The 18,372-nt window shown below is 37.0% G+C and overlaps 1 protein-coding gene across 3 annotated transcripts in view; it reads left to right on the top strand.

Annotated features, from left to right (window-relative positions):
- LOC118194589 (uncharacterized) overlaps nt 1-18,372 on the top strand; it is a 290,113-nt gene that overhangs the window by 231,631 nt on the left and 40,110 nt on the right. For all 3 annotated transcript variants that reach the window (XM_085818112.1, XM_085818113.1, XM_085818111.1), the window contains 4 exons: nt 4,133-4,213; nt 9,471-9,558; nt 10,714-10,784; nt 17,940-18,022. In XM_085818112.1, the coding sequence (XP_085674238.1) occupies nt 4,190-4,213; nt 9,471-9,558; nt 10,714-10,784; nt 17,940-18,022 (266 nt within the window). In that variant the 5' untranslated portion in view covers nt 4,133-4,189. The remainder of the gene's footprint in view (nt 1-4,132; nt 4,214-9,470; nt 9,559-10,713; nt 10,785-17,939; nt 18,023-18,372) is intronic.

Genomic DNA, 18,372 nt, shown 5'->3' with positions numbered 1-18,372 from the left:
TATCATGTTCCTCGCACTTAAACCATAAGATCCAGTGCAACAGCAATATCGCAAAATAGTTTTAAAACGAGCATATCTTTAGAATTTCCGATACAGAGACTCACGCGCTGGAGATAAAAATGTTTTTTCTGCACAACGTTGCCATTGCTCGCTTTGAAATCCTTGAGTTTGTTAATCAAAAATTCGTCAAAGTTTTAAAAAATAGGAAATCGATCATAAAACAAATTTCAAATTTCAAATTTGGTCTTCCACATGCTCATATTCGTTGGAGGATTACGTTATTCAAAATTCGATGACTCTATGTACCGTTGTTTTATCACAATACGAGAAATATACATAGATTTATGCAGATTTTTCATTATTTAATTTCTTCAAATATAATGCAGGACTCTAACATTTTGTGGCAACAGTTTGAAAAGTGAACCGACATTTATGAGTCCGACGCAAAATGCCAAAACGAAACTAATAGTCCTTCGAGATTCAAATCCCTTTCGACTAATGATGACGTCGTATAAAGTTAAAAAAAAAGTCTCGGTAACCATAAGGTAATTGAAGCTAAAACCAAATTAAAACTATCCCAGTAACCAGAAAAGGGGTTTCATCAGCAAAATTGAACAAAATTTGTCACCAATCGAAGGGCCACTCAATTATATATTAAAGCCATTTGCGAAAAATCTATTTATTTATTCATTTTTGTATGCTATAACCCTTATTTCATAATTAAAATGTCTATTTTAGATGGTAATACACTGGTTATCATAAATAAGGAAAAATCACAAAAATCACGATTACTGAAAAAGTTACATGTAGAATTTTATGAAACTTACCCACAATATACAACACATAGTAAGGTATCAAGTAACATAAAAAGAAATTACCAGACAATTATGGTTAGTATAGAAATTAGCACATGTATAAAAGGAACAAATCGAAGATGTCAGTTTGCTATAGTAAAAGTACCTTCAATATGGAATATAATCGCTTCTAGAAGCAATACAGCACATTCAGCGATGTGTGATGCTTCAGCGATGGTCTATCAGTTCCATAGGAAGCGAGAGCTATTGCTCTCGCAAAGCAGTTGCAAGTGCGGCAAGGGTCTAAGGGGGCGGATTGAAAGTAGCTAGACGTCTCCCTAAAGCATCCCAAACGTGCTCGATATGATTCAAGTCCGGGGATCGAGCTGGCCACTCCATGCGCATAATTGTTTCCTGTTGAAGATAATCATATACGATGCGAGCCCTGTGTGGTCTTGCATTCTCGTCCTGTAACAGGAAAGCATCACCTATTGGCCCCGCATATGGGTGCACATAAGCATCAAGGATGTCATCTCTATAAACATGAGCATGAGCAACGGTTCCCCTTGGAAAAACATGGAGGTCTGTGCGTCCACCCAAAGAGATGCCACTGCCTCTTCCGCATGCATCTCTTTCACGGATGATATAGGGTTCCAGGTTCTCTCCATATCAAATAACGCCTACTATCGCTTTCTAGACTAAACCTGGACTCATCCATAAAGAGGATAGCCCTCCATTGCTCAGGCGTCCAGTGGACGTGTTGTCGTGCCCACTGCAAACGGTCCCTCCTATGGCGTGACTTGAGCGGCACGCAAATGGTTGTTAGCCTCGCCACACCCTTCATGAAGCTTCCCCACCCTTCGCCCTTCGTGAAGCTTCGTGAAGCACAGTTGACGTTGACACCAACCTACCGGTGGCTGCAACAAGGAAGGGTCTTAAGAAGAGTCGGAGTAGCGGTTCTATTCGTGAATGTACATACACTGACTACCAATAAGTATTTGGACACCTAGGCAAATGACGATATCTGCGGTCCTAAGGTATGTCACGGACTCCGCCGGTATATATCGTGTAGGAAACAGTATCGGCTTTAGTCGCATGCAAGATGCCTCGCAGTTCGGAGCTCTCTGATTTCGAGAAAGGTATAATTATCGGGTATCACAAATGTCGCCGATCCTTAAGGGACATATCTAGCGATTTGAAGTACCCAAAATCGACAGTGGTTTATGTAATTAAGAAGTGGAAGGTGAGCGGTGATTGTCGGAATGTGCCCCCAGTCGGCAGACCAACGAAACTGGGAGATAGAGACCGACGAGTGCTGTCCAGAGAAATTCGGAAGAACCGCACCCAACCGATGGCCCTCATCCGCGAGGAGTTTCAACAGGCATCCCGAAGTATTGTTTCAATGAATACCATCCGTAAGGAAGCACATCTACTTGGTTTTCATGGTCGTGCTGCTGCCCATAAGCTTTTGATCACAAAGTCCAACCGTGCTGCTCGGTTAATGTGGTGCAAAGCATATCGAAATTGGACCACAGATCAGTGGAAACGGGTTCTTTGGAGTGACGAATCAAGGTTCACCCTTTACCGTTCGGATGGCAGGGTCTGGGTCTGGCGTCTACTTGGAGAACCTCTCCTGCCAGAATGCATTGGGCCAACAGTCAAGTTCGGCGGAGGTGGAATTATGGTCTGGGGGTGTTTCTCCTGGTATGGGCTGAGACCCTTGGTCCCCATTCATGGTAAGCTCAACTCCGATGCCTACTGCACTATTTTGGATGACAATGTGCTTCCTACGTTGTGGCAGTTTTATGGGTTGGACCCCTGTTACTTTCAGGACGACAATGCCAGTTGTCATGTTTCGACGTTAACCAAGGCCATGGAGTGAGAATATGGTGCCAATGGAGTTCATCGAATGGACTGGCCTGCACAGAGTCCAGACCCGAACCCTATCGAGAACCTCTGGGACAAGTTGAATCCCCGAGTTCAGGGGTGCACTACCTGTGCAAAATCTGTGAAAGAACTTCTATGTCTTCTCCAAGCCGAGTGGAAGAAAATACCACTAGCTGTCATACAAAGACTTGTAGAAAGTATGCCCCGGAGGGTCCACGCTGTAATTACCTCTCGTGGACGCTCTACCAACTACTGATTTTGAATAAATTTAGTTTTTCTTTTCTATCACAGGTGTCCAAATACTTATTGGTAGTCAGTGCAATGTCAAATATCGGCCATCGGCGCTCGTCGTAGCAGTTGGCCGTCCTTGGCTGAACCTCCTAGGTGCTGAGTCTGTGATTTGAAATTGCCTCCAAAGTCTATGAACCACAGGAGGACTCGCATTTAGCCATCTAACCACTTCTGTTTGACTTCGTCCTGCCTGTAGTCTCCCAATGGCTCTCTATCGTAGTTCTGCAGGCAAATGATGCCTGGAGGTCATTGTTACGAATTGGCTATCTCAGATTTCTGATGTCACTATCACAGTGAAATATGTGGGCTTTCTCTTAAACATGGACTTTTATGCTCCTCGCAGATGACGTATTCCGAGTGCAGTGCCACTGATTTGCATATTGCAGTTTTACTCAGCTACTCTTACTTGGCAACATATTCAAATTTTACACGGTTTGACTTATTTTTGAGGGAGTTATCGCTATTTTTGTGATTTTTCCTTAATTTATGATAACCGGTATATTTGCGAACTTGTGACAAATAGAGATAAATTCGTAATCTTAAAAAAAATCGGTAAAGTCACCAACTTGTACTCCGTAACTAACTTTTACCTTTTCATTTGTAAATAATCACAAATTTGCGCCAAGACGGTTGCTGTAATATGTAAGCACTTAAAGTTATTTATTGCTTATTACACGTCAAAAACACTTAAAGAATATTTGTTATTTTCTGATTTTCAACACCTCCATGAAAAATCGTCATTTTATTGAAGACTTTTGTGACTGGCGAAAAATTATTGGTTATTTTTTACGACTATGATACGGAAAAATGTGGTACGGTAAGTCCATGTGTGGATTGCCTCTTGTCTCATATGTACCCTAAAGTATGCCAAAAAACAGCAATTTTGCCAAATGTTGAAACCAAGGGTGCAGAAATTAGAAATTAAGATATATTCCCCTACCTAAAACCTTGAGTAAGATAACAGTTTATTCTTCAATTTGAGGTATGTGATAGAATTTGGCGAATGTTAGAGATATTTGAACGTTACTGAAGACAAACTTCTTTTACTAATAACGCAGCCAATTTACCACATTTCATTGATTATCGCCTCGATAATTATCAACAACTTCACGCCTCCTCATATAAAACTATCCTAATAATTATAATTTCTTTCTTTTAAGGACTTGACCACTAGATCGGATGATGTGGCCTTGGAGTTATCAACACTCATAGATGAAATGTCAGCTTTTGATTGCAGAAAAGTAAGTGGATAAAGAATTCTACATATGAACTGAAACGAAAAAAACATTCTCTTTTAAAATATCTTTGAAAATACGTTACCTATTCAGCAAGTTTCAGAATTATGTTCAGAAATACGCATGAAGATCCGGAACACGATAAAAACCAATAATCTTCAGCCAGTAATAATATAATATTATTGGTTGTTCCAATATTCATATAAGATTATTAACTGTTATCGTATAAGGTTATCGCTATACGCTCGAAGAGACACACACAGAGTGTTCGAGATTTGCAAGAACTACCCGTTCTCCTTTCTCCTAATAAAGCCTGAGTAAAAACTTTAAGGCCAGTAAAAAGTTTTGAGAAAATGGAAACATTTAAACTGATAAATTAAAATACCATTTGATTGATAATTATTAAGCTTAAAAAAGTAAAAAAAAAGTAGAAAAATTAATTTGAAAATATTTTATTATTAGAAAATATTACAGAACACACAGATGAATATTTGAGCCTGAGTATAAACTTTAAGGCCAACATAAAAAATAACATATAAGAAAAAAATTACAAATTCTTAGAATGTTGCGTAGGAGCCATTTCTTCGAATTACTTCAAATATTCTTGTTTTCATGGATGAAACAGTTTTTGACAAAGGGTGGAGTCGGTTTTATACCATTCATCCTGGATAGTAGATTTCAGCTCTGTTGTTGATGTAAAATGTCTTCTATTTGCATAAACTCTTCTTGCTAAGACACCCCCAAAGGTTCTCGATTGGGTTGAGGTCAGGTGATCTAGCTGGCCATTTCACAGTTTCAACATTGTCGACTTGGAACCAATTTTTTGTGCTGTTACTCGAATGGATCGATGCATTGTCTTACTGATATTTCCAATTTTTTCCAGCAAGACATTCAGCATTTGGGAAAAGATGATTTGTTAGGACATTTTGGTATCCTTGTGAATTCATTCTACCTGAAACGAATGCAACTGAGCCCACACCATTGTAAGCAAAACAACCCCAAGTCATGACAGACCCTCCACCTAATTGACGCTTGGAGAATATTTCTTTTTCATTTCTTATATCATGCCAGTAGAAATTCCAGCCATCTGGTCCATCGAAATTCTATTTTTTTTCGTCAGAAAAAATAATTTCTATCCATTGGTTGTCCCAGGTCATGACTTTCTGGCCAAAGTTCAAACGCTCTATTTTGTGTCTCTGCAGTAACTGAGACTTAGTCAATTTTGCTGTATAAGTGAACCTTCCAGACCTTCTAATTGTGTTATAAATCGTTTTTTGACAAAATTTTAAACCTGAAACCAGAAAACTGATTTCGTCGGAATCAGTTTCCTGGTTGAGTACTTCCCAGTAGATACAAGTTAGCAAACTCTTCTTTCATCACGCGAGGACAAAGCTTTAGGTCTTTCCCCAGTATTTTTTTACCATAATTTTTTCAATTTAAAAAAATTGTTGACTATAGTCTTTCATCTTATCTTTATCGCAATAGCACGACTACTCATTCCTGTTGAAGACAAAGCTTCGATCTCTCCTCTTTCACGATCAGTTAACTTCTTACCATTCGCCATCTTCACAAAGATCACTAATACTTCGAAGAAACATATGACAAATATGAAAATTGCAGCGTTGTCACAAGCTAGTAGTTGCAATGGTAATTACATGATTATATTATATTTATTTTTAAAAAATGACTGGTGGCCTTAAAGTTTTTACTCAGGCAGAAATACAAACTTTGTAAATAACCACATGTTTCTCATAATTATGTATTTACAAATTATGTTTATAGCATTTATTTCTTATCAATGAACTTTAATAATTAATATTATTTGAATCCCTTTTATTTCATTTTACATTTTCTCAAAATTTTTACTGGCCTTAAAGTTTTTACTCAGGCTGTAAACTTAAAGTAAAATAACTTTACATATAAAATTCCAAAGCGTCATATTAATTTTCAAAATCCGTAGAACTACAACAAACTGCAACAAATATCAGATGGTTGCCACTCTTACAGTGACAAACTATGAAAAGAAAGATAATAACTAAGGCTGGGTTCTAACAAAGAGAGAGTATTGTTTGAAATGATACTATTAAATCAGATGCCTGAAGTTGCAGCCTGCAGATGCAATGCACGCCTCGTATCCTCGCAATGATGACGCGTCGATAGACGAACGTTTGCAAGATAGTCGAGCGTTTCAACACCACAATCACTTGCAGCAGCGATGCGTACTATTAGGTTCATGTCCGCTTCCACCAGGGTTTCATACACTAGGCCAGCGTTTCTCAACCTTTTGACTAACGCTTGCCATCTAAACAAAAATTGAAAACATTTAGTACCACCACTACAAAGTACTAATACACCACCACTCTTGAACAAAGCTCAGATGGCATAAATTGACGAATGTTAGAGAAAGAAAATCAAGATGTTGTGGTCTTAATTTTTGAATTTAATAGTTAAAAATAATTTTCTTCCTTACGTACCACCTATTTTTCTCTTGCGTACCACCGGTTGAGAATACTTACACTAGGCTTTTTAGGTAACCCAAAAAAATTAAATCGGTAGAGGACAAATCTGGGGATCGAGTTGGTTATAGAATGGTCTGAACGAGGGTATCCAAACATTTCAGCCTGCGCGCCATATTGGCTCTTTCACGAAGCTTCGAGGGCTAAAATTCAGTTAATTCATCGTACCACGGCGATGCAACTATGGTGAACAGAGTGATGGTGATTATGGTGATTTTTGTGATTGGATCTATACTCTATGATCTTATGAACTGAATTATGTTATTCTTATATCCCGGTTAAGGTTTTTATGACTTTAGTTAATCTGCATGCAATAGTTGTAGAATTATCAACAATTTAAAAGTTGTTTAAGTGCTTCTAAACAACTACTGCGTCTACCTTGATCACATTAGTTTCCACTGCCTGCTAACGGTGGCAAATAATCTGTGTGTACTTACCAACAATGTTGATGCATATAAGAGGGATTTAATCAACAAACGGAGATTAACTAAATTTTCAGAATGATAAAATTCGAAGTGCATTGGACAAGATATCTGTCAACAGCACTAGTCAAATTAGGAACACTCACTCAGTTACACTTCTTTCCAGCAAAGCAACAATTAATCTAAAACAATTGAAAAACAATTAAAAATAAATTAATAACGATAAAACAACCAAACAAATTAAAAAAAATAATCTACAAAATTTAAATAAAACTATAATTAAGCTCATAACTTTTATTAAATTTATTTGCATAATTTGAGTTGGTACTTTTCCGTTTCGCCGGCGCAAATCTCGCCAAGCAGACTTTGTTGGCGACAACATACAGTACACACATAAAAAATGTTAACAAATGTGAGTTCTAAGAATTTTTTATTTTGAAGGCGTAAACATTTTAATATCGTTTAAAATTTTGTAAAAAGACAATAAATTTGTAAAAAGTCATTAGTTTAAGAATTTACTATGCTATCATGGTTCAACATCCTGATTCGCCGGTTCGTATACCGCGACCCCAAGTGATCTCCTCTCACATAAACTAAGCTACAAAAAATCTAATTCTCTCAGTAATTATCTACATTAATTTCAAGTTAAATGTTAATTTGGAATACAAATTTAAATGCAAGAATTATTTCAATTCTCACGAATAGCTTACTCAGAAATTATGTAAAACCGCAGTGCTTTACTTCGATAGCGCATTCTCATTAAAATTGATGAATTTAACCCTTGATTTTGCCTTTTCTATATTTTCGCCTTCGGGTGAGCCGTGTGATTGAATCCTAATTGATTTAATTACCGGTCTTAGGGCATAAAATTTAACTATCTAGGCAAAAATTCTATGTAATTGTATGCCAGTATTAAAAGAATCAATCAATCTGATAAGAAATGGCAGCGACTTGTTTTGAAAATGAAGCGTAAAAGGTTACCAGCGAAGATATTCCTTTTGGCATGAGTTGTGCCATTATTGGCGACTTTATCGTTTGCTCCGGCAAAACGGAAAAAGTACATTTTAGTTTTAGTTTTAATCTAATTTTTTGTTTATTTCTAGTATTCTTTTAACTTTAATTTAATTTTAATTTAGTTAGTATTATGTTATATATTATGTCCTAAAATTACATGTTTGGTTAAGAAACACGCTTTTTTTCTTTAAGACCAAACTGTTTATTGCGTACTGAAAAAACAAAATCATCTGTAAAATATCATTTATATACTCTCAGCCCTTGTCTTAGCAGTGCGAAAATTACTTTTGTAGCAATAAACTCACTCTGAGAAGGCAGAGACAATTTCTGCTAACCTCTGCTAGATGCCAGGAATCTACCCCTGCATCATCTCTATCAGTACCGCGCAGACGGAATAGTGATTAGTGAAGCTGACTGCCTTACCGAAGGATCTGCGTTCGAATCCCGGAGAAGGAATGGATGTTTGTAAGCGTGTAGTGTCTATGCGGAAAGATGACATTCAAAATACACGGCCAGTCGAAATCCTCTCGAGAGGTTATTGGTGGGGGATTAGGGGTGAGATACTTCGGGGTGTTCTCCCTCGGATTTCGGCCTGGGCCGATAACTTAGCAGTGTGCAATGGTAGCCGTTAGATTATAAGGTATTTCTCCCCCTTCCCTAGCGTGCCTTCGTGTTGTAATGGTAGCACGCTGGGCCTGTATTCCAGAGGTCCGTGGTTCGATTCCCGGCGAAGGCGGTTGCTAATTTTTCATCTTTCCTGCTTCCAATTAACCTAACGACTCTACAAGTGGCGCCCGAACTAAAAAGGTTTGTGGATGATGATTCTCCGCACCCAGCATTTGGCGACTAGGTCCCCTTAAACCCTAGTCGCCCTTTAAAAAGAGAGTATATAAGGTATTTCCCCCACTTCTCTAGCGTGCCTTCGTGGTGTAACGGTAGCACACTGGGCCGGTATTCCAGAGGTCCGTGGTTCGATTCCCGGCGAAGGCGGTTGCTAATTTTTCATCTCTACGGCTTCCAAAAATCCTAATGATTCTACAAGATAATATACCTACTTGCATGCACAGATGTCGGGCCTTCCTTCAGCCTACCTGTTTACCTACCAGTCATTTGAATGAAGATTAATATTTTACGTCAAACAACACTTGTAATTAAAGAATGCAGCGATAGACGCAGTCTTTACGCACGTAACTGTAAAAGTGCGAGCACTAATGAAAGTTATTAGTTGCTTTCTAATCTTAAAATATTTTCCTTTTAAAATAAGATTTGAATCGTTTATTACTTATTTTATAAATCGTTGTTTGCTTCCAGATGGTAAAGCCTCTACGAGATAAAAAGAAAACCGTACCTCTGTCCTACAGCCGAGTTTTGAAGACGGATATTCCAAAAGGATCCGAAAGTAATTTAGATTCTATGATTATTATTATAAGCGCAGAATGTAAATGCAAGTAGTTTCCTCTTTGATATCAGATTACTCCTGTCCGCTAAAAATTCATTTTAAAATTAGCTTAGAGATTTTATCAAGCAACCGGTTTCTCAGTTCCAACATGATATCTTAATTTTTCTAGGAATCATGGGAAATAGACTGCATAAAGATTAGAAGCTCATTATAATTTCAGTTGAAAAGCAAAAAAGATATACTCAAACACAAAAAACTCGTTCGGATTTTTTAATGTATGGAGCTGCTAGGTTAATCAGGACAGAAAACACTAAAAGTCTGCTATGCCATCGCTGGGACACAAACAGCAGATCAGCCGACAGCTAGCCATTCATTCTTCTAGTTACATCACGAGAGCATGTTCATGGGAAGATGATAATTCCGCATAAATTAAATATTAAATTCAATAAAGTTTTAGAGTTATTAGGTTCTTTTTGAAGCAAGAGACGTCAAAAATGTGCACTGCCTCGCCTGGACTCGAAGCCTGGACCTTTCGAATACACGTCGACTATGCTTCCAATTACACCCCGAAGGGATGCGGAAAAAAACGAAGAAAATACCTTATAAAGTGTCTCCCTTTTAAAGTGTGGCTGGGGACCCAATCGCCAAATCCTGGTGGTGACGAATTGTCGTCCACCACCTTTTTTTAGTTCGGGCGCCACTTGTAGAGTCATTACGTTTTTCGAAAAGTAGTGAAAAATATGCAATGGTCTCGCCGGGAGTCGAACCCGGATCTCTCGAATACGCATCGAGTATGCCTCCAATTACATCACGGTGGTGGTGGTGTATTTAATTATGGCAAAGCACACTAGGGTTATCCGCCTAAGGAAAGGGATGCCTTCGTGGAGGACTTTCTAAGGGAAACTGGCTGGTATACACGTTACACATGGGAAAATCTACGAAAACACCCATGCAGCAGCCCGTTCGCGGGATTCGAACCTCGGACCGAACTACACCTTACTATGGCGGGAAATAAGTTTTCAGTCTCCAATAAGAATTTTTACAAGCACCTAAACATTCGCCAAATAGTTAATTCTACTATTTCTTGAATAACTTACAAACATTTGCCTTGTTTTTTTTTTTTTTTTTTTTTTTTTTTTTTTTTTTTTTTTTCAGAACAGAAAAGTAATGTCATTGATCCAAATACACTTGATATTATATCCGGATTGGATATCTACAATCAGCAGGTATTTGTAGCAAAAAATTTATACTCTTTTTAAGTATGGTATATCTTGTTTTCTATTTTTTTAAACTATTCAGAAAAAATCGTCTCTCGGATAATCTTTATTTTAAAATTCTTAAATTTAGACAATTGTTGAGAATTGTGTAATAATTTTACATTACCTTTTCTGCATATAACTTTAAATTCACCAGTCTTAGACAGAAAATAAAGAAAAGTTGTGTCTGTAGTATGCACAGAAAAAGTTCAAAGTTGACTAATTATTTCAGAAGATAATTTTAAAATGAATTTTTAAGATGGCTTAATGAAATGTTATACAATCGTAATAAATGAAATCGTTAGCGCTTACATCAATTTTTCAAAAAGATTTTTAACAATGAGTAAATTACAGTATTCGATAGTATTAAAACTGAAAGATACATTAACTGTAATGATATTCCTACAAATTCCTATTTTTATTATCGTCAGTATGTCTTCACAGTAGTACCGTTTCCAAAAAGCTAATTTTGCATGAGTTTGCTGCTGTATTTCACCATTTTTATGGCTCTGTCTAGCTTGTAGCACGTTTTAAACTTATGAATGACATATTATTTTATTAAAAAAATATTATGAAAGAACACGGCAAACTGTGAATTTTGGAACGTACTTCTGGATTAATGTTTTAAATGCCATTATTTTAACAACGCTAAAAAAGTGGACTTTTAATAATACCATTTTGTATATTTTATAAAAAACATTAGCTTTTTTATAGTATTGATTTGCTTTAAACTGAAATTTAAATTAGCCAGCTCGTTCTTGAACCATGTATGATTGTGTGAAGTGTTATGGCCCTTTAAGGGGATTATCTTGTATATTATTACGTTTTTCTCTTCCTGACACCAGTTGTTACGTTATTTACTTCCTTCACGTTCGTACGGGGTTTGTAGATTTGGAGTGAATAACGACGACACTTGATGAAGTATCAAAACACACTTTATTTAACTAATATTAATCAGGACAGTTCCAATAACACTTTTTACAGTCGTCGAAGATCTACTATAAACACGCTGGAACAATCAGCGACACAGCCTTCACACTGTCAGGCAATAACGGTGGAGATAGCTTCACTGCAAAGCACCAGAGTAGAGCTTCCGACTCTGTTTGGTCGTTCTCGAAACTCCACGTACTCCCGCGACTGTCCAAGCGATGCACTCGACGATACACAAGAGAATAGCTGTAGACTCAGCACAGTCGACAGCAAAACTCTACGATGCACTAAAAGACTCCTTCGGTGCACCCGACGACCCAGTCGGCACTCGCTGGCCGGCTGTCAACTCGATCGATTCCGCAGGGCTTGACTCGCTAGACGAGACACACACTCAATACTGACTAACTCGCACACTCATTCGCCCTTTCGACGAGGCACTTACTCTATGAAGCACACACACTCACTCTCGATGAGAGACACACACTAAGTGACTGCGGACCAGCAGGGTTTATATCGCTTTCGGCTTGTGTTCGGGAACATTCTGGGCTAAACCGGTAAGAATTCGTTCCAGAAGGTTCTCCATCCGTTCACGGTATTTTGCCAATTATGTCGCCAAATGGGCGATTTCTCGCCAAATGTGGCAACCCTGCCTTCCCTTGCAATTTTATGGCAACCCTAAAACTGCATTGCGGGGAAGCTATCTTACGGCGCCTGTACATTTCGTAACAATATCATTATTAAAAACACTCCAAGAAAGGTTTATCACCTTTTCATCTTTTTAAGCACGTTGTTCATGAAAAACCTTTAAATAGTTTCTTAATTGATATTAAAACTGATTAATATAGCTTTCGAAAAATTTTAGAATCGTTGACCACATTATCTATTTTCTAAATAAAGCTAATGTCATCTATAGATGTCTTGCTCAGCTTTTTAAAGGTGAACCACTTTTCATAGTTTACTACATGTGTTGTTTAATTAATAAACAAAACGATGTTATAGTAGCGTGATATATCTAAAGGACGTGATGCTAACAGGTGTAGTTTTCCTTTGATGATGTCTAATTAAAGAAATAAAACTACGAAGGTTGAATTTTAATAGCGGCAAATATATATGGACATAAAACAAGTACTACCCATGTGAAATTTGTACTGGATTTCGATGTTACCACCATCTTGCCCTGCAACTGCCTCCCAGGGATGTGAAATTCGTAGCATACCTGTAGCAACCCCTATTCTGTTGATGGTTTGGATGAAACGGTCTATTACTTGAAGAATGAATATCTTCAACAGTTCAAACACAAATCACAGGAAGTAGTTCCTTAGGAAAGGAAACGTATTGACAAAGACAAATTCCAAGCGTATAGTGGATTATCGAGCATCTATTAGCCCTACTGGAGAAACAAATTAACCTCAGAAGAGAGTGATATATAATCAAGCACATATTAGACCCACTGAGAAAACATTAACCCAAGAGCTAATAAATTAACCAACCCGAGCATTGTCCTGCAAAAGATGGGAGGAGCTCGGTTCCTTCGCCACTTCGTTTTACAAAGCTGGTCACAACTTAAGTTCCAAAAATGAACTATAATACTCCTTAATCTTCATATTGTTGTGACTCAATTGAAGTTTTGAGTTCTATTGGTGATCAGTAATGACGTCATTTTTTCGACTGTCGTTTCAAATTTTGCTCATATCATCTAGCCTATGTCTCATCCATTTAACAATGTAAGTCCTGTCTTCGCTGTCAAAAGACATATGCACACCACTTTATTGTAGCCATTTCTGAATTTCCTACAACTGCGCTATTCCTGCTTCGATCCTGCTTCGAAAACACTATAGCTATAAAATTTAAGACCGCATGAGACGTACGTTCTTCGCTCTTCTCTTCCGCAACACATACGGAAGACTGACTTTCGCAACACATACTGCTTTGACTGAAAGAGTCCGTTTACTGTGAGTTAGGTTCAATAACCTGTGATAGGTTAGGTTATTTGAATATGGCATGCCACATCAAGGATAACTACCTAAGAGAAGCAAAGGGATTGGGGAGAACTTTCCAATCGAAACTGGCTCGTATTCACATAATACGTTAAGAAAACCACGGAAAACAACTATGCATCCAGCTCGTTCACGTGTGTTCGAACTCCCAATATTCAGCAGTCTTAATCACTGTTACTGGGCAATTAATTTGTGATGTAAGGGAGAACCATCTGTTTCCTTTTCGTGGCGTATATATGCAGCAGTGTCGCCACTCTTTAAAGTTTCAACCCAAACATTTATTGTAAGAATGCGTGCGTCTAATATTAGTTGAAAAATATAATACTATAAAAAATATTTATTGAATCTTAGGATCTACTTAGCAAGTCATAAAATATTGAAAAAAACTTAATGTAGATAAAAAGTATAATTCTAATAAAACCCGAAGCATTTTTTCTAATTCTGAATTTAGTATTAAAATATTTATATTTATTTAGTAATTTTCTGAATTCCGAATTTTCAGTGTCATGTGCAAATATGGTTACAACAAGAGAATAGGTTATTAATTGAAATTCATTCCAATAGTTTTCTTTTCTCATTAGTTTCAGACTGTAGATATGGAGTTCATAGATATGATAACGTGGTATTACCCTGAACTTGACAAGCAGATAGAGGTAAATGTTTTCATTATTGCAACCGAAATTTTTTACAACTAAATCTGACTACATTTAGTTAATAAAAAAACGCGTACCCAAGCAAATATGAAAAAGGATTTTGAAAATATTAAACAAAAACAAATTTTAATTAAATTTAATTCCTGCACATACATTTTTTATACCATCTACAGAAGCGAAGTTGAAACGCAAGGGATAATATACATTACTGGTTAATGATTTCATTAATTTACATTAGTTTTCGAAGCAGGACAGATGAAAAATGAGCAATGCCCTCGTCACGACTCGAACCTTGGACCTCTCGAATATGCGCCAAGTGTGCTGGCCATTACACCACGTAGGCACGCTAAGAAGGCGAGAGAAATACCTTATAATATTGCAAATTTTTTTGCAACACAAGTAAAATAACTAAACTAAACCTGGTACTAAAAGTACTAACAAGTCTCTGTTTAAAAAAATTGCATTGTAAAACAAATATGCATTCTACTTTTATGAAACGAATATTTCTTTCCGGAAATAAGGAAAACTGATAAGACAGAATATCAGTTTTCATGATGATCCCATTTCAAATTTTGAATAACAAATTCTAATTCAGAAGTCAAACAACAAAAATCAGTGTTATATTTACAAAATTTTCACAGGACTAGTTTCGATGGTTTTACCGAACCACCATCTTCAGCTGCAAAACCGCAAATGAACAAGAATCCAATCCAAATTTGCCTTCGGCCTTTAAAGAAATTATGTTTTAGTTCTGGTTTCACCAACAGATGGCACCACTTGCTTGTTCTTGTCCAGGCTTTCTTATCTTATCTAATCATTATTTCCTATCTTGTTCATTTGCGGTTTTGCAGCTGAAGATGGTGGTTCGGTAAAACCATCGAAACTAGTCCTGTGAAAATTTTGTAAATATAACGCTGATTTTTGTTGTTTGACTTCTGAATTAGTATTTATTCGGCGTGTTATTGTGTCTTAATTAACAAATTCTATTTTGAGATTGCTTTTACCTTTTCTCCGATTGGCTGCTATTTTGACTTTGTTCTTGATGCCAGGCTGATAATTTTAGCTATTCAGAAACTTCTGGCTCTGATAACTGCTTATCACTGTGGATGGATTTCAAATAATCATGAGTTTTATTTGAAGTCACAGACATCGATCATCAAGATTAGTCCTGTATAATATGTGTGGCTTATTTAAGGTTTAACCTAAATCAAGTCCAAAAAAAAGTATATTCCTATTCTAAGCTAGAAATTGATAACTAATTAATTACGAGTATAATGTATTTTTAAGTATTTAGCTCCCACAACACAAGCCTCAGAGCTTTCCTCACATTTATTTAAAGAAATATGAGATCAAAAAATCTGATGTGGGCACCACATTGACTTTCTTGTATGGCATATCAAATTATACATATTTTTTGCTGCATTTGATTTAAACTCAGTTCCTCGAATTTCATTAGAGATATATTTCTCAATTAATTCAGTTCTCATTTCGCATCAAAGCAAAAATTCATAAAAACGCAAAAAATCTTCAGTAAAAATTGAAAAATACAGAAAAACATAGGTACTATTCGGTTTTGAGGGCCGTAAAAAATTGCCAAACTATTGTTGATGGCAGTGCTGCCAAAAATAATTGAGGCAACCCTAACGCAAGAAAGGAAGTATAATAGTAAATAACTATCTAAGATCGATGTTTTAATTTAGATGAAAGGTTAATTTCATATAATACTTTTTTTATTATTATAATTTATATCAAATTTGCTAAACATAACCGAATGGATGCCTGCATCGCTATTTCGCTACCGAGTTATCGCTAAAGCATAGTTTCATCTCGTTGGTTGTTCAAACATAATTTTCTATAATGAATGATGCCTTTTCTTTGAAAGAATTCTCGGTAAAATACAGAATCGCCCACTTATTTGTTTGCCGCTTTTTACAAGGGTAAAAACAAATGGATTTTTGTCAATTTTCTTTTACTTTTTAAGTGAAAATAAGTCGATGTGTGCATAGGTAAAGTCAAGGGTGTGCGCAGTGTCATTTTTGTGAATTTGTGGGATTTGTTTTTAAGTGAAAATAGGTCGATGTTTACATGGATACCGAGTATGTGCAATTCTTAAAAACGCGTCAAGCAGTGGGCGATTCTGCACTTTACCCAAAATTTTTATTGCAGACATATCGTCATGGGTAATTCCCAAGTTGTTAAATCCATGAGATATCAAAAAAGGATTTAAAATCATAAAAAAGGATTTAAAAATTAAACTAGTATTTCAATGGCGTCTTGAGAAATATAGAACTCCATAAACTTACGCAATCTGAAATCAGCGCGTACGTTAGATTTGGCGCACTGTTAAATGGGCGCGTTTGCTAGATTTGGCGCTTTTGCGCATACATTTTCGCTGAAATTTTTTTACGGTCCTCAAAACGGAATAGTACCAAAACATAGAATACCAAACACAGTTAAAACAATTTTAAAAAATTTTAAAGGCCGTTCCCACTGGGGTTTATCTGAGCTAACGAACACAACTAACGTAGTTGACCCGTCTCCAAAACCAGTTTTTTCCCATAGGGCAGCAAGTTGAAAAATCTTAACTGCAGACACAACGGAGCTAGTCGGCACATGGAACTGACTCATCTAGCTCAGATAAACCCCAGTGGGAACGGCGCTTATCGGAGCTAACGGAGTCAGTTTCGTGTGTAGACTAGCTCCCCTATGCCTGCAGTTCAGATTTTTTAACTTGCAGCCCTATGGAGAAAAACTGGTTTTGGAGATGGGTCGGCTATGTCAGTTGTCTCCGTTAGCTCACACATAAACCCCAGTGTGAACGGCCTTTTAACAGCGCAGTGGACAAGGTAGCCTTCTTCTCGAGGGCTGTATTGGTCTACCTCGGGAACAAGAGGGGGGTTCTCTATCTTGCCCTGTCTCGGGGGGATATCTTTTTCAAAGAACTGTGCTGGGATCATTGAGATCCTGCAAGTTTCTCTGTGAGACCTTCCTGGACCCATCGATTACAAATTCTCATATCGGTCACTGTATCTGGAGTAACACGAGCAGGAACTGCATGATAATATGAAACTCGATTTAACGTACTCTCATCCGTAGATGATTTTTTTAACTTGATGATTTTTTTGTAGGGAACTACTATTTTAACCAGTAGTTACCATAGCGAGAATCGCCTGCATACCAAAACGAAAATTTCAAATGATTTTTTTTTTTTTTTTTTTTTTTTTTTTTTTAAAGCTAGAAAGGAAAGCGGTTTGCTTCGATTTCAGGTTTCTGGTGTTGATAATTGAAAATAATTCATGAAATATTTTTTGGCATAAAATTTTAGCTTTAGAAATTATAAACAATACAAACAAGCACATAAACTGAAACCTCTGACTGCAGTTCTGTTTAACGAAACGCTTTTTCCATCAGTATTAAAATAATTCACTTGTTTCAGTCTTTGAAATCAAAATTTAAAACCGGAAGTTTAACAGTTTATGGTATTTTTCATTCTTTAGAGATTTCTTCCAAGCGTGTTTAATAATATTTTGCGATATTTTCTGCAGACAAGAAAAGTAACCGGCGATGATGACTACGACGAAGAAACAGTGAAAGGCGTAAAGGAAACTGTAGAAGACCTTTTAACTGAGTAAGTGAATTCCATTATTATCAAATAAATGCCATGTAAATTATAGTCTTGCTGAAAAGGGTTTTAAAACATATTGTTACGAAATGTACTGGTACGGTGAGATAGCTTCCCCGCAAAGCAGGATTAGGGTTGCCATAAAATGATAAAAGAAGACAGGGTTGCCCCATTTGGCGAGAAATCGCCCGTTTGGCGACAAAATCGGCGATATTCCATGTACGGAGAGAGCACCTTCTGGAACGAATTCTTACCAGTTTAGCCCAGAATGTTCTCGAACACAAGCCGAAAGCTATATAAATCCTGCTGGTCCGCAGTCAGTGTGAGTGTGCCTCATCGAGAGGGCGAGTCAGAGA

The sequence above is a fragment of the Stegodyphus dumicola genome, chromosome 6 (assembly GCF_044657685.1).
Source record: "Stegodyphus dumicola isolate Sdum_Otavi_A_Nest chromosome 6, ASM4465768v1".
Lineage (NCBI taxonomy): Eukaryota > Metazoa > Arthropoda > Arachnida > Araneae > Eresidae > Stegodyphus > Stegodyphus dumicola.
Note: the sequence above shows the minus strand (reverse complement) of the source record. Positions and strands in the feature narration are given on the sequence as shown.